Source organism: Colias eurytheme, chromosome 20, assembly GCF_061535395.1.
Source record: "Colias eurytheme isolate Ceu_HAF_F1 chromosome 20, ilColEury1 Martin Lab GWU primary, whole genome shotgun sequence".
Lineage (NCBI taxonomy): Eukaryota > Metazoa > Arthropoda > Insecta > Lepidoptera > Pieridae > Colias > Colias eurytheme.
The window spans coordinates 1,932,729-1,950,032 of record NC_142999.1 but is presented as its reverse complement, the minus strand read 5'-3'; the positions used below and the strand labels follow the sequence as shown (position 1 = coordinate 1,950,032).

Sequence of the window (17,304 nt, the reverse complement as noted above, 5' to 3'; positions counted from 1 at the left end):
ACACAAAATGCTCTGACAAATATATTGCAAATGTTTTAATATAATTGTTTATGAAAAAAAAATCATAATAAGTATTACCATGTCCAGTAAAAAACGTAAAAGTGTGAAATTTAGAGGTAACTTCGTGAATTTTTTCTATCGAGTCAATTTCAATATTTTATGTTTTTGATCTGACAATATAATCGAAAATATCATCAAGTTTTACATATATTTTATTTTTTATATTTGGTCTTGAATATTACACGTATCAACTAAAAGTTGATTGGTGATTTGACTTTATACGCGCCCTTAAATCGTTATGGGGCAACATACATTCTTATTTCTTAGTTAAATGTTGTATAATGATTTATGCAAAGGATACGACGTCGCATGCAGTTCCGTGTGACTTAATTATTTATATACAATGTTGAAAATATGCATTAAATAATAATCACCTATCAGCAATGAATTAAAAGTTTACAGCTTTATTATTAACACAGAATTTAAACTAAATCTATGCCAAATCACACACATTCAACCAGCTGTTGTTACTTGGAAGAGGAATCAACATCAATCAATTAATTAAGCTGCTAAACATTTTGTGATTGTTATGATGCGATTTGTTGCTTGAAACATATCAGTCCTTAATCATTCATCACGGAACTTTTTAAGCTAGTCACAAACAGCAAAACAATGGGATCCACTTTTCCTTTAAATTTACACGCCTTATTAGTCACAATGTTCCACTGAATCATATCAATTACAAATTCCCACATCACACTCCTAGACCACGGGGGTCACTACAATGAATAATGTATTAGACAAACCTATAACTGAGACAATCAGGTTTTATCAAAAAGGCTGCGGTTTTACCAATCGACATGTCCTTATACCGCTCGATGACGTCACAGTTCATTCAGCAAGGTGGTCTACATTGATTGAGTTATAGTGACAATTAAGAAAATGGCATGTACGTGATTAGGTTTTGATACTTGGAGGCCTCACTTGCGTCTTGAAAGCGAAACCACGTGTTGGCAGACGCGTAGGCCACTGAATTGCGTAGGCGGTAGTCAACTCGTAAATATATAAAGTTTTAACGATATGTAGCTGTACAGTAAAACATGTTTCAGGCACGTACTAAGAATAAATTTAGGCAAATTAGTGTGCACTTAGATTTATTTTTAATCATTTACTTTGCTAATGACAAAAAGTATCTTTGACTTTTCCAAATTTTTAGTTATCTAATAAAAAAACAAAAGCATCTAATGCAGTAGATGACGTTACTAACTAACAAGCGTTGTTTTTAATCTGATATAATCAAATTTTATTTTAATCATAAAAGGTTCAGGACTCCGCGCCCTACAATAACGAGAATTTACTTTTACTTTCACGACTGTGAATGGAACGGTACCTTGAAGAACTTTGAAACTCTGTTGAGAATGGTCATGAAATATATAAAATAGCAGAATGAGATACGCAAATCATAAATATATATATTTAACGCTAGTTTCTTCAGGATGTTTTCTTTCATAGATTGAAGGAGTGGTGTCGTACTTTATGTTAGTTACAAAACGAAATTAAGTATATTTACACGATTCCTGAATTTTAAAATTGTATTGAAGTCAGAATTTTTGTAACTACTGAGCCAACTAAAATTCTATAGATTATATTGTATGCAACAATTCTGCACTATAAAATTACCTCAAAACTGTTCTCCCCATAAACGGCTTTAATATCACAATATTACCTACGTTTAGATCGCAGTCCATGTAAGTAGGTGCAATAAATAACTCTCATCTAGGGATATCACTATCGACTCCTTTGTTACCCATTATCGATAAATGCTATCATCCACACATCACTAGACACGAGTAATGATAGGATTTGCGCGGCGTCTCGCAGGCGCCGCGTCGACAAAACGAGCAAATCGTCGACTACTAGAGATTAATATCGACATTATCGATAGCATGGCATGCACAGCACTAAGCCCATTGCAATTGTAATTGATACTGTTACAAATGTAAGTTGGAAGACATCTCTTGGAAATAGTTTTAATTTCTTACAATTTTTCTTACGCCAAAGTTACAGAATGTTACGTACGGTTTGCCTAAAGCTCCTTATTATTTATTACCTATGATAAAGCATAAATTTATGAAAATTTAATAAAAAATGCATTTTTTAAATAGGTACGAGACGGAGGGTCGCCAAATGGCAACTATGAACATTGAGCCACAAAGTTATAGGATCTAAGTGAAAGTGTTATCTGCATTTTAAGGTGATAAAGATAAATAGGCGCCTGTAGGAAGAAATCTAATTTATACCATATAATTACATACAGTTTTGGCACTTCATACATCATAACAACCGACATGTATAGCATAATTCGATAGAATAAATATCGATAATACATCGATTAGCAGATACAATCCAATTAGTGTAGCAATTAAGTTGCCGTTAACATATGTGTTATATGGTGAGACAGGATAATTGCTGGTCTTATTATGATCTTAACATGCCACCACGAATTACCTTTGAATTGAGATATGGCTTTAATTAATGCTCTTTAGCAGTTAACGCGAAGAGTACGTTATAACAATTTATTATTTCTTTATTGGCGGTATAAACATGCCATCCGTGACAACCCAATTTGTCCGAATTGACAACGCTTCTACAAGAATTTGGTTAAATTTTTACTGTCTCAGTAAATAGGGAAGTTTATTGTAATTTTACAAAAGTATAGAAGTACAACTGCAGAATTACAAACACAGAACAAGAACCACGTATCACCATAAAGGTGTACTGCCAAACGGTGAGAGATTAGCTCCAGAACAATATTCTGCTATTCCTGATTCGTATAATCCTACCAACATCTAAAAACTTATTTAAAATAGTCCACAAAATCCACAAATATGTGTGTTATGTTCTGTGCATGTGGTTTCCGATTCGTCACCTTATTGTTTATTTTCCTCTCTGATAAAAACGAAATCATTACTAAAGATGTGAAGCGCGTGCTGATTCCGTTTACCCTTATTATTTGTGCAAATAGGATATAATTTGGGAATAACGTTACTATGTGAAACGTGTCGTAGAGCCCCTTTAGGCATTTTTGATAGCATAATGAGCTCTAATATAGGAATTTTAAATTAAGATGTACAGTGTACTGTGTACACCCAGCCTCCCTCATTAACCGTCCACGATGCACAATTAATTTCGTTCACCACCTCCCACCGACCTATTTTTCTAACCCTAATAGTGCAATGTTATAAATGACCGATCCTTAAAATCCCGGCCACTTAAAAGTGAAACCGATTAAAAAAAATCGAAAGCAATCACGGCGGTGTCGCATTACCGATTCACGCAGCGCTCATTACGCCTAACACGTGTAAAAAACGACGATGTGCCCTACACCTAACTCCCGATACGATTCTCATCGGATCCCGTTCAAATTAATCGTTTCACATTAGTCGTCGTGGATTTTTATCTTACTTTCGTCGCTGCTTCGCGACGCGGGTGGTGGACGGTTGTCTATTACCATATGCATTTAGTACAAAAAAACATTAGTACGTGATGAAGGCGAATGCTTCTGAACATTTGAAATATAAGCTATCACAATTCACGAGAGTAATTACAGTGGGATCGCCCCCCGTGACTGTTTGAAACGGTCACCTTGTAAAACATTTCCTGACGATATTGTACTTTGTGCGTAGGTATCTAATAGTTACGTCAAAACTATTCACTAATCTGTGATAATATATTTTTATCATCATTTCAAAAATATGTGTACTTAAATAATAAAAAATAATGTTTGTATCGAAGTTAAAAAATGTGGTATTGCCATGCGAAATCGAGCCGAATCGAAAGTTAATTTAATAACTACCCACTTTTTCAATTATTGAATTTGTAGACGAAAAATACATTACGTCGGGGCATCGAAAAACGTTGTAAGTAGAAATATTTTTCATTCTCCGTCTATATTTCTTATTTAATTAAGTAGAAACCAATTTTCTTAATTTTACACTAGGTTTCCGCTCGCGTCTTCGCTTGCGTGCACTTCTCAATATTGCATTACAGCAATACGGGTTTCCACCTCAATTTTAGTTGCATTTGTTTTCTTGACAAAATAAAAAGGAAAATCAATATATATAAGTAAGTTTTAGTATCTCTGTTAGAAGTTTCATCAATTTATTAGCTATCAATACGCTCTTATTAGCTTCAATAGTATATTTGTATGTAGGCAAGTAACTATTCTCTAATCTGTGATGTAGGTTCAATCCGGGTAATTGTACACAGGGATGATGGGAAACAACTACACTTACACATTTAATACCTATTCTAAATAACTCTTTTTTTACAACTGTAAATTATATTTTTTTTTTATAGATCCGATTCCGGTTTTTCAAACGCTTGGAAATTCTTGTAAGTCGTTTCCAATCACCCCTGTTCACAATGATTACTTGGATTGACTATTAGTAATTGACATGTTTGTATGTAACCAACTCCTTTAAGACTTGATTTTGGCCCACATTAAATGGACCAATTAAATACATCTTTGTATATCGAAGATACCTATTTCAGGCACCAGTCTCTCACAACACTAGATGATACACTTACAATGTATTGCAATGTACCTATTGTTGTGAATAGACAAATAAAGTTACTTATATTTTATTTTTATAAAGATCTGTGATAAAATAATATTTTCGTAAGTTTAAGGATGTATTTTAAATATTTTTTAACCATATTTTTCACTTTCAGCTAACAGCCTACAAGGAAGGAGACATACAGTGTGCTGGTATGATGAATGGTGCGAAAATAGAAACACATTGGCCTAAAACATAATTCTCTTTTCTTGGAATAGATGACGACTACCAGAATTACATCAATCTCGTTAACATCTGCTTTTGATGAAGGACTGTAACTTGGATATTCATTTATTTATTAGTAACTAGAAACTCTTTTACACTGCTCCTCTTTTATGCTTGAACATATTAGTTTAATAACGAATACGCTACGCTGTAACAAATAAGAGAACACTTGACTATTGCTTATTTCCAATTTAAGCCGGAACTTCCTGATATGTGCTTGAAAAACAAGCAAAAAGAAAAGGTTCATAATACTATGGATTAAATAACTGTCCCAGTAAACATTGTTCTAGCTTTCTGTTATCATTTAGGGGGATGAAAAATATATGTTGTCCGATTCTCAGACCTACCAAATATGCACACAAAATTTCATGAGAATTGGTCAAGCCTTTTCGAAGGAGTTTAACTTTAGCATTGCAGCTCGAGATTTTTACATATTTTATTAGATGAAAACCAAACCAGAACCTACAGACTATTCATCAACCTTTTTAGTCTCATGAAGTTCTTATTTTAATTTTTAATATTATAAAATATAAATCATTTGATCAATATCAATAGAAAAGCTTATTGTCATGAATCCTGTTAAGTAGGATTTTTTTTTATAGGTTCTGAAAACTGAAATTTTTACTTGTACCTATGTGACTCACAGAAAAAGATTAGTGTAGCTCTATTATTTGGAATTGTCCGTTTTTCATGGAATAAAAAAAGATTACTGTAAAAGGGCGTTTGTGATAGATTTTAAATATGGTTATTTATATAATAAAATGTAATATCAATGGCATACGGTTTGTGATGATCTGAAAAAAAATTAAAAGTCCAGATCCAATTTATCGATTTTATAAATTATTAACGTAACATATTCCCTATATAATGAATCAAATGACATCAGAGGCCTTCTTAATACTTAAACAAATGTAAATTTTTTGCAGCCGGCGCAAATATAAATAAACCTCACCTTTACTTTGAGCGCGTAAACGGTGTGCTTTCCATATCTATTTTTAGCAGCATAGAACAACACACCGGCACCAACAACACAAGCACAGGTGGTCCACACATTTCTGTAATTATTTCTATTCACAAAACTAATATTACGAGCGGTTATTTGCGAAAAATTCGCGTTTTTTAATAATTTTTGCGAGGCGCGAGTCAACGTCGCCATGATGGTAGAACAGCTGATTTGACATTTGACATTGACATCCGCCTTTGAAGAACGCGCATGCGCGTTTTGTTGATAAATAAGATTCTCATTTTGACCTCTTTGTATGTTTTGTAGGGCATTTTGTTAAAGTAATAATTAATTATTCAGATTGACTTACTTTAAAACAAATTAGGGTTATGAGGCTAAAATAATTCATGAAAACTACTAGAGAAAAAGTCAATCATTTGGTCCAAATGCAAGAAAAGTAGAAAAATCATTCTTATTTTAAAATTAAGGCTCACAAAGAGACTGCTTGGCTAATATCTTCTTGCCATAAAGAAAGAAAGAAAGAAGAAACACTATTTATATCAAACTCTTTACCTTTATTTAATAATATACAACAAATAAACTTAAATCACTATAATCACATTTCTTTGGTATGAAAAAATTACTGATCCAATATGGGATCTTGCACTTCACTGGTTTCGTTAATCTGATGTACGATAACTTGTTCCGTCTGTACATCCATATCTTGTACAGAGTGTAGAATCACCCTTTTAACGGTCTCCATACTATCATATACACCATACTCCGCTTGCCACAGTATAGTTGTAATTAATTGTTGAATATTGCTTCTAGTTTGATTATTTTTGAGTTTCCTCAATTTATTGCTCACATATTCACCGAACACGCTATATTCGTCTTTCCGATTGTCGATTAATATTTGTTTGGAAACTTTGGGGATCCGTTGGTAGTTAGTTGTGCGAGGGGGTGTTGTGACCTCGCGTTTGATGGTTCTATACTTCATTTTCTTTTTCGGTGGCTGATACGCTTCTACAGTTTCAAATACTTCATCGTTTAACCATTCTTCATCGGAACCTCGGTTTTCCATCTGTTTCACGAGGTTTATTGTTGCTTCGGTATCGTCATCATGCTGATCTGTGTCCGTTTCATTTTCTAGTACATCTACCTGAAATATAAGACAATTAAATTGTTTGTTAATATTTAGAAGTTGACGAGAATACAGCAAGTGTTTAAATGATAATAAAAAATAATAAAAATCAAGAATAAGTGCATACCAAAAACAAAATAATATAAAATTTGAATATTGTTTAAAACTTCTATGTTTTCACCGTGCAAAACAAAGTCATATTCTAGTTAGGATCCTTGAAAATATCTTATTAAAATAAACTCATAGTGATTATATATATAAATCTCGTGTCACAATGTTTGTCCTCAATGGACTCCTAAACCACTTAACCGATTATAATAAAATTCGCACACCATGTGCAGTTCGATCCAACTTGAGAGATAGGATAGTTTAAACATGTAGGTACCACAGGCGAAGCCAGGGCGGACCGCTAGTAAAGTTATAAATCTGAATGCTATATAATATATGAGAAATTAAAATAGGTATTAGAAATTTCTCATAGGTAGGTATATTTGAAATATTGAAAAAAACTGCTGTAAAAGTACCATAAAGTAAGTAGTAACCTAAATTTTAGTTTGTTTACAAACTGTTTAATGATTCCTTGTTTTCTATATTAAGACCATTATCATCATTTACGTAACTATCAATCCAAATTCATACTTAATTTTTTATTTAAGTTTAATGGTGATTGGATTCAATCCAATGGATTGTAATGTTAATCAAATCATAATAAAACCATATCGATTTTACGCTATGACAGGACTGGATATCGATCTTATCGATTGGTCATCACTATCATTTATAATCGATACAACAGTTAAGATAAAAAAACATTAACCTACACCTACAGGCTAATTACATAAACACATTGCGTACTTTTATAACAGGTATGCCACCCTCCTCGCCCATGCTATCTGGGTTCTTATTAACTGATATGGAATAACGTACGTTATCATTCTTGTAGTTTTTTGTGTATCTCTTCCTACGTGGAGTAGATCTCGATGTATTTGTAGCTTCATCGTCAGCCACTCGATAGCTTTCTTCCAATGTTCCATTCTGCCCTAATTCCCATTGTATAGGATGTTTATTCACTAAATGCGTCCGCAAATTCGTTGTATTCCCAAAGTATTTGTATTGGCAATCACATAATTTACACACCACAGCTACACATCTTTTATTCTCTTCCAAGCGATCGAAAAATCGCCATACAAGGGACGATGTTTTCTTCATAATTATCGATTCCCGATTATCAATCAATTCGCCGTCGAATCTCTGATGTTAGGCCGAAACCGATTCTGTACGCGTATCGAATCGAGGAATTATTAAATTCACTTGAGACAAAATGGCGTCGATCGAATACAGCATCGAGTAAAGACGCAGATAATGTCATCGATAGCGGCTGTCAAAAAGTAGCGAGTGACACTGACAGATATCATTTTTGCAGTATACAGATTATATTGGATTTTCATGTGCTCAGATTGAATCTGGAAAATTAAGATTTATTTGTGTATGTACATGTACTTAATAAAATTCTATTATGTCAGCAACGTAGTGAAGTTCAAAACGCTTATAGTAATTTATAAGTATGATATAGTAAGTTGAATATGATGAGTTCTTTCATTTTTAGTTTTCATTCTATAAACATACCGTATATGACGGATACCTAGGTTTGCAAAGAGTATGTAGAATAAGGCATTATGTACATTTACTTAGGCGAATGTCTCGATACCAACAAATTATTTTTTGTAAAAATATTCTTGTGTCAGTTGCCATAATCGGTAGTAATTAGTAATGTTTCGGAGTCAGCTAAAAGGTATCTTTTTAATCCTAAGTATAAATGATATTCATCTTGTATGTAACCAATTAGGCATATTTTAAGACTGGTTGTCTATCAACATGTTGCAATGAAGATTTATAACTGCTAAGAGCTCTACAAATGTGAATTAATTTGAATAATAATGTGGATCTCCTTATTATTTAAACATTAGCAACAACCAGAAAGATTTAAAGTGCAAATCAGCATATTTAACTTGTATATAAAGACCGTGAATTTCACAGTGATCTATGATATTACATAGATATCTCACTTTCATTATTCTACCCTTATTCTACCTACTACAGTTCTACTACATAACATAAGATTAGTTAAGTAGATAATATTATGCTTGAGTCGTTTCTCTCTACAATATATACCTAATATTTCTGTTTAAAAATATATAGGTAGGTATGTTCTCAATATAACTGGACTACAATTATTATGTTACATATTGGTCTTGATTTTAGTGTAGGTACCTTGTTCATTCAGAGTAACAAAATTACTTATGAAAATCGATCGGTGAAACAATACGATTAGAAGGTAAGGTAAGATACCCATTTCTTTTTTCTATCTCTACTATTTTTTCTTATACTTTATTGCAATATATATCTTGTAGATTTTATTTATAAAGGTGTACTTATAAACTAAATAGGTTTAAAAATAAAACATCGTACAATATTCAAAGAATCATTTTATTTATTCTCGGTATAAGAGGCTGTAAAAAGTTATTGTCTAAAGTTTCGATCATTCTTTTGGTAAGTCTACTTATTCTGGCAAAATTTGTTATTGTGAGCCGAAACCTCTGGATATTCTATCGCACGACTCAACATGAAGTAGTAATTGTTTATATATAAATTTATGCCGCCAGTCGTGCAATATTTTTTTTTAATTCTGATGAATTGATAATCGATTCGATTAATCGACATTATGCTATATCGATAATAAAGGTTTGCTCGAATATTTGTATAAAATAATATCACTTCTACAATAATCGGATCGAATTAAGTGTTCATAATTCCTTATGAGTACATTTTAAACCTATTATTGCTAGTTATATGTATGTACACTGAATTCGATCGAATTTTCGTGGAAATGGTCCTTCGAGGATGATTCTGTTTTATGTTGATTATTCGAGCAATACACTATCGATTAAGCATTATGAGTCCATTTGCGTCACGAATACCGGTATATTAATGTAAAAATGTAAAAGTATCGAAATTAATTAAGTAATACTGTTTGACCCAAGTTTTACCCGTCTCGAACTTCGAGAAACAGGCTTAGGAGCCATAAATTGGTGGGTACAAGCTAAGCTTTCGATACATTTTTCACTACTATATCCAATTCTTTACCCCTTCTCTCTTGACCATATGTTGCAAATTGATAAATTACTTTAATAAACTGTTAGGACTTTACTGTCCTAAATAATATTGAAATGTTAACAGTATACTTTATTTAAAAAATCTGTCTTTATTAACTACATAAAATAATTTTGTATACTCGGTGTTTCGTGATCGAAATATTTTTAAATCGTTTTAAAATGCAACTATATGGCCCCAACTCCTTGCGGCTCAATTACCATGCTATGTATTACGATTCTTGGAACTTCTAAGGAGTATTATAATATTATAATACATATATTGACCGACTCCTGTTAAATCCCATAACAGATAATAGACAATTATTACAAATTACTATTGACAGATAAAACTATTAAAAGTAGGGGTATTATGGCACATGTGTAGATATAAATAACAAAAATAACATTTATTTTTACATTGACAAGGTAGGTACTATGATTTGAAAATTCGCGCGAAACTCGAAAATTTGTGTTCTTAAAAACTTGTCCATAGATTATTAAAACCATAGAGAATATAGATAATTTTTAAGAATATTTTCGAGCACGCGTATGAGATTTATATAGTGTTGCCATACGTCTGAAAGGAATCAAAATTCAAATAACCACGTATAATCGAATGATGAAAATACAAAGTCTTACGACAAAGTTTATTTGATACAAAATTATAAAACTAGTTATTAAATCGAGATGTTTCACGATGCACCAATACTGTTTCTAGGCTAAAAGAACGATATTTACAAAAAAATAATAGCGTATCGATTATTAAAATCGATTATAAACATGTATTGAATGACGAGTTGATTCAGGATGTATTGATAAATGTGGTTAAATGCTTTACATAGTACATTACGTCGTTTTCATTTTCCACAACAAGACATAATAAATAACTTGATATCATCCTTCTTACATACTTAAGTAGGTACAATCATAAAGCTTGTTACTATGAATATTCATTACTTTTGAATATTTATAATCAGCGGACCATTAATTGTTATTGTTATGCACTACAAATCGATTAATAGGTATACGTTTATTTGTATCGAATGAATTTTGAATTAACATTCATAGAAACGGTCCGCTAATTTTTTAATGATACATAGGTACATACCAAGAACATAAATCGAATGCGAGGGATCTATACAGAATGTATTCGTGTAATAATATCTATGTATTCATTCACAATATTCATCCATACAAACAATACAAATAACATATCGTTACAGAACGGAGTTATAAATATAATACACATAAAATTGGCTCACTAACATTACAAGCGTATGTCATCCTACTATCTACATCGGATGGAACTAAGGGGTCAAGAGAATTAAAACATCAACTAAAACGTTAACAAAATACGACTTTCTCTATGGAAAATAAAATAAATAATTTACAAATTACATACACGTTTTATAACTAACTACTAATAGTCACTTCGTCGCCGTTAAATTTTATCACTAATTCATTTTTTTGGGCGGACGGAAGCGAAGGATTTTGGGCGCGAAATGGCGAACTTTCGAATCGAGTCACAGATAAATAAAATCGATCGCTTCGCGTCCATCGCAACTAAAATTAAACAGAAGCATGCCGCCGCCGCACTTTACACTATCATAGCCTATTCCAAAACCGACGGTACCTACATTACTCAGTCATATATTTTCAGTCAATTTCTTATGAAAATACACCCAACACATCCGTCTAAGTACAAAAACATTTCTTCGATCCATGTTCGCAACTAATGGACTCGTCACCAATTATAACCATAACATTAATATAGACAATATTCGAGTCGTTCGTACGGGACGGGCTTCGAGATATTCGGATCTGATAACCGCGTATAACGGAATACGACGGCCGCACAGCGTCCATTAACGGATCACTTAGACTTAATTAAATAAGAGACGCTTAGAAAATCGATTCGGATGATATACGAATAATAAACAGACGCGTGATTCGGTCGAAAGGTTAAAATAGACGAGAGGAACAGTGGGCCGGGTCAGCCGAGCTCGCGCTCCACCGCCGCCCATTTGCCGCGAACACGGATCGTCCTTCCCCTAACACAGTTCCACATTACCAAACATCAATCTCGACTCGTTTAAACGAATTCATTAGACATTACATAAGTTATCGATAACATCTATGTTAATAATTTCATGATAACTAAGACGATTGGAATCCGATACGACTACGTTAAAGCGAACTAGGAATATAAATTGAGATAGATAATTTCAGTAGCTTTGGTAGAGTAATATCATACGATGACGACTATAAATGCAACGTCACGAATTGTTGAGTATTTAATTGGGAAATGCTAATCATACTGCGGTCGCTGGACATTACAGACATAATCCTTTCGCGGTGAAACATCAGCAGACCGCAGTCGCAAGGGGTAACGATTAACGAGTCTGGGGCGCGCGTCGCCCGTTTCATTCGGCGTGCGAATATCAAGAGCCATTCCTTCGGAAGGGCGTTGAGTGGGAATGATAAGAGATTCTCGCGCGTAAGTGTGGAACGGTGCTAGTGTGCGAGCGCCACGGCGGCCCCGACCGCGAGCAGCGACCGGCTCACGCGTGGCCGGTCGCCGACCGAAAAAACTCCGCGTCCGTCGTGGACATCGTCGACATGGTGGACTCGTCCCAGCCCTCCGTGGTCGTCGAGGTGGTGCCGTTCGCGTGTTTCCGCCGCGCTTTCGGGTGCCGCTTCTTTTTCGGATCGTTCGCTTTCTTGTGCTTGCGCTTCCTCATGTTCTGCTTCTGCACCCGCCGCTGGCAGTTCCGGTGGAAAGGCGGCGGGCGCTTCAGCTTGCCGCGGTGCCGGCGCGGCGGGCACTGCGCCTGCTTGGGCCCCTCCCAGCGCTTGGTCAGCGTGAGCGCGTACCCGGACAGGTTGCCCAGCGGCCGGCTGAGCGGGATCTGCGTCCGCCGCGCCTTGCCCCGGTTGTCGAGCGCCAGAAACGTCTTCTTGTCGCCTCGTATCCGCGAGTACGTGTTGTAATTGTTCTCCTCTATATACTCATCGAACACACAGTCGTCCGTGAGATCCTTCTGGAACAAAAGAAATCCAGTTTTAGTTATCGATGTAATTCATCAATTATTTTTGTGAAGTCAATCATTACTGTTATGCGACAAGTTTTTCGTCCAATTTGCGAGTTGAGTAAAATTAATACAGTTTAAACGGTACAGTTGTGTTACAATTTTAGTTTTAGATTTATAACGAGCGAAAGCGCCTCCGAGCTATTAGGGCAGAATGATCAAAGAGTTTCTATTATCTACTTCTAAAGATAGCTCGATAAAGCTGTCGCCCGGTCGGCATAGACTTTACACATATTACCGCGAGGAATTCGAACAGTTGTCTTTAAATTGGTCTATCATGAAGATCCTTGTTATCCGAACGAGTCGGTGTGGTAACTAAAGAAATTGTCCGTCGCATTCATAAATATGTATAAGAGAATTGCCGCAAGTCGTACTAATGTACCGCAAATTGTGCCACGACTCAGCATTAGCTTCGAATACGTTGTTTTCAATCGGCTCTATTCCTTGATATATAGCGATTGGCCGCCGGTTTAATATTATTTCGCAGATTTATTGCGGTGGCAATTTATTTATCGGAAGTCTTTTGAATTATTAGGCTTAGAATAGGCTACATTAACAATATTATAAAGTCACCAACATTGCATTTAACACGTAAGATTCTTGTTTATAAATAATTAGACTCCTACGCCATTAGGAAGTCTGTCTGGTCGTAAACAAGTCCCAGACTTTAACTAGTAATTTTGTATAAATAATAGAATTTCATCTCGGAGGTACCCGTATTTATCATGCAAAACGTTGGACCCCCCGCAGCGAATCCTGCAGGGCAAATTAGCGCTAGTTCTGCTACACCACGCCAGAGGTCACTATACTCATATGCACGAAAAGGAATTATATTCGTTTATAATCTGTGAAGACAACGCGAATGTCCGTAAAATGGAACGTCACGGTAATGGCGGGAGAAAACTTGTCAAGGTGTTGTTTATGGTCGAAGGAAATAATGCTCAAGCATAAATTCTATTTTAATGTCGTGTAATAAAGATTATGGGATACACATTTTGCGTTAAATTTATTCTATATGAAGTTATTAGTAACCACCATTATACCTAAATATGTTTTAAACTAATAATGGGTAATCAATTTGAAGAGCCTCATTGAAAGGGAATTATACCAATTCAATTTATCTTATGCAATTATCTTAAAACACAACATTGGATAAATTTAAACAGTCGTGCTTATGTAAGAGAGTATGACTCAAAGACTTCTGTTTTTTTGAAATATCTTACTAGTAATTTGCTTAGCAAAAAGAACGTTAAGTCTCCAGTCTCATTACCTTATTATCATTGCTTAGGTACCTATGTAAAATTAGAAGAAATAATAATATAAAACAGTAAAAACATTTTCTTGTCTATGACCAATTTGGCGGGAAACTCCAATGCTATTACAATTATACTTCTTTGTATACGAAGCTATTTATACGATCAATTGCGAAGGTTTTATTTGACTATTATTAAACATAAATAAACATAGGTCGTAATATAATCTGATACCTTGCTATTCTCGATACGGTGATATAAATAAACGGACACAATTACATTACTTCACCGAAGATAATTCCATTTTAATTTATAATAAACTTCTCAAGCGAAAGTCGTACAGACGGACAAATAGACAACGAATGTACATTTGCATATTTGGAGAATTGATGTGAACGGTCTATGTTGTATTTAAGTATTATTTATTTAGTTGTTTATCTGAATGTGTGTCTTGTTAATCTAGTAGATAGATCAAGGATGTCCTTATTAATCTATAGACTGTATAATCTTAATATATATAAATCTCGTGTCACAATGTTTGTCTTCAATGGGCTCGTAAACCACTTAACCGATTATAATAAAATTCGCACACCATGTGCAGTTCGATCCAACTTGAGAGATAGGATAGTTTAAACATGTAGGTACCACGGGCGAAGCCGGGGCGGACCACTAGTATTATTATAGACATTAAAATATTTGATCCTCTATAAGTTTAAGAGTAATGAATTAAAAGCTCATCGATTTTGAACCATTGCTTTCCAGCAGCATCCTCTTTACTTAATTTAATAAAATTTCCTAGAAACTTGAACAGTGTCTAATAGTCAATACAGACCTTGCATATTTCTGTACCTACTTATAGTAAAATTCCCTTCCGTTTCTAGTAATCCACCATACAAGAGTAACTATTAAGCGCGTCACACACGGTGAAGATACTATAATCATGACTATAATACATATTTTATCTTAAGATACTGTTATATTTTATATTACAGTATCTTAACGCTTCCGGTATCAGCGTTCGGACCATCATTTTTCTTTTTGTCATTGCGTACCACCCACCCCTGTAGAACCGCCATCCTGTTACAAATGACGCGAAATTTTGTGGGTCATTTGTAACAGGATGGCGGTTCTACAGGAGTCTTAGTACGCAATGACAAAAAGAAAAATGATGGTCCGAACGCTGATACCGGATGCGTTGAGATACTGTAACATAAAATATAACAGTATCTTAAGATAAAATCTTCACCGTGTGTGACGCGCTTTACTGGAAACTTCGCCAATCAATTATAGGGTAAATATCGTGTTAAATGTTTATCATTTTATGTAATCCGTGTGTTTGTTTACCTTTCCATCTAACAGCACATAATAAATTAGTCCCAAACTTGACTACCACGCGTTCTTAAATTAAGAAAATAAATCTATTTATATTTTTATGTTTTGACGCTACAAATTGCTGGTAGATTAGACATTTCTAAGTATTTGCCGTTTCTAAAATTGTATAACATAGATTTGAAAATATACTGAAGACAAACATACAAACCGGCTAAACAAAATCCTTTTGGTTTTAATCGGTTAAATATGACAGATACAGAATTGCTTTCAAATATTCACAGATTAAAAAAGCTACTGCTACATACAATCTGTCAAACTCTTTGAACTATCAGTTTATTTAGATATAAAGTTTTATAACGCACTAGCTTTCCACCCGCAGCTTCGCCCGCGCAGTCAAAGAAAGACCCGCATATTTCCCGTTCCCGTGGGACTTCCGGGATAAAACCTATCCTCTTTCTCGGGTATCAAAATATCTCTATACCAAATTTCATGCAAATTGGTTCAGTAGTTAAGGCGTGATTGAGTAACAGACAGACAGACAGAGTTACTGTCGCATTTATAATATTAGTGTTATGTTATTTAATATAAACAGTATTAATCACTCATCCACTATTTTTCTACGTCAATCGAAACGTATTCATTTATTAAGATTTGAATATTCAACGTCAACTTGCGGAACCCAATTTAAATACCTACTAATTAAGACATTTATAAGTTATAACTAAGTGGTTTATTAATCGCTCTTTATTCCAAAATTTTATCTTATCACAACTATTATACCCTATTTCGTAAAATAGTTCGAAGACGTCGGAAAAATTTGTTCATACCGATCGACTAGAGATTGATGAGTTCGATATCGATTGTCGATAAAATTTCTAATTGTGTATTGTTTATTTGACGCACGTAATTGGAAGTCTTTGTCTCGAGATATGATTAAACTTATAAGTACAGTTTGAATAATTTGATGGAATATGTTAATCTGTTTCATCATCATACTTAGATACTGTTTATATTTCGTGAGTATTATATAGGTAAAATGGTTACTTAATTGTGTAATTGAAACTTTAATAATAAATAAATTCTTTCTACAGTTGAAACATAAAACTAAATAAAGGTAGTGTTTGAAGTATGTACTTATTAAATAGCTGATGACAAATGGTTACTATAAGTCATAATTTTCTTATACATATTAGGTAATAAAATAGAAGGTAATTTTCTTCTTGCTTTATAAAATACGCTATTTATTAAAAAGAAGTATCGGCTAATTCGTATCTATTTATGGCTATATAATTAACTATGTTGTCATTTATATTCACATCACATAAAAGCGTAGATTTACAGCTCTCAGACTTACTAATTTAATACTTTATGACACAAGATTTAAACTCAATAGTTAATATCAAGCAACACTTTCTCAAGAGGTAAAACACGCGACCGCTGACCGTCTGCATAATTCAGATTCCCACAATTCCAGAAAGTTACGTATATTTTCAGACAAGCACATTCTAATAGAATATGCAAATGCTTTCGATGTTATGTTTACATTT

The 17,304-nt window shown here is 33.9% G+C and overlaps 3 protein-coding genes across 8 annotated transcripts in view; all 3 read right to left on the bottom strand.

Annotated features, from left to right (window-relative positions):
- The window catches only part of MICU3 (Mitochondrial calcium uptake 3), a 91,695-nt gene extending 85,665 nt beyond the window's left edge, over positions 1–6,030 (bottom strand). Inside the window, exon 1 of the mRNA XM_090113640.1 lies at positions 5,797–6,030. Within this exon, the coding sequence (XP_089969766.1) occupies positions 5,797–6,000 (204 nt within the window). The 5' untranslated portion in view covers positions 6,001–6,030. The remainder of the gene's footprint in view (positions 1–5,796) is intronic.
- Positions 6,031–6,341: 311 nt separating this feature from the next.
- On the bottom strand, positions 6,342–8,271 carry LOC149899488 (uncharacterized). 2 transcript variants are annotated; one of them, XM_090113710.1, is made up of 2 exons: positions 7,787–8,271; positions 6,342–6,949 (listed from the first exon to the last, which is right to left on the bottom strand). In XM_090113710.1, the coding sequence occupies exons 1-2, from the start codon at positions 8,138–8,140 to the stop codon at positions 6,428–6,430; spliced, it is 876 nt and encodes a 291-aa protein (XP_089969836.1). In that variant the 5' UTR covers positions 8,141–8,271; the 3' UTR covers positions 6,342–6,427. The 2 variants fall into 2 exon arrangements, with proteins under 2 accessions (XP_089969836.1, XP_089969838.1); XM_090113712.1 differs by having other exon boundaries at positions 7,859–8,271.
- Positions 8,272–9,402: 1,131 nt separating this feature from the next.
- The window catches only part of bnl (fibroblast growth factor branchless), a 218,545-nt gene continuing 210,643 nt past the window's right edge, over positions 9,403–17,304 (bottom strand). For 4 of the 5 annotated variants that reach the window (XM_090113518.1, XM_090113521.1, XM_090113519.1 and 1 more), the window contains exon 5: positions 9,403–13,124. In XM_090113518.1, coding sequence (XP_089969644.1) covers positions 12,645–13,124 — 480 coding nt within the window. In that variant the 3' untranslated portion in view covers positions 9,403–12,644. The remainder of the gene's footprint in view (positions 13,125–17,304) is intronic. The other variant, XM_090113522.1, reaches the window with a different exon arrangement.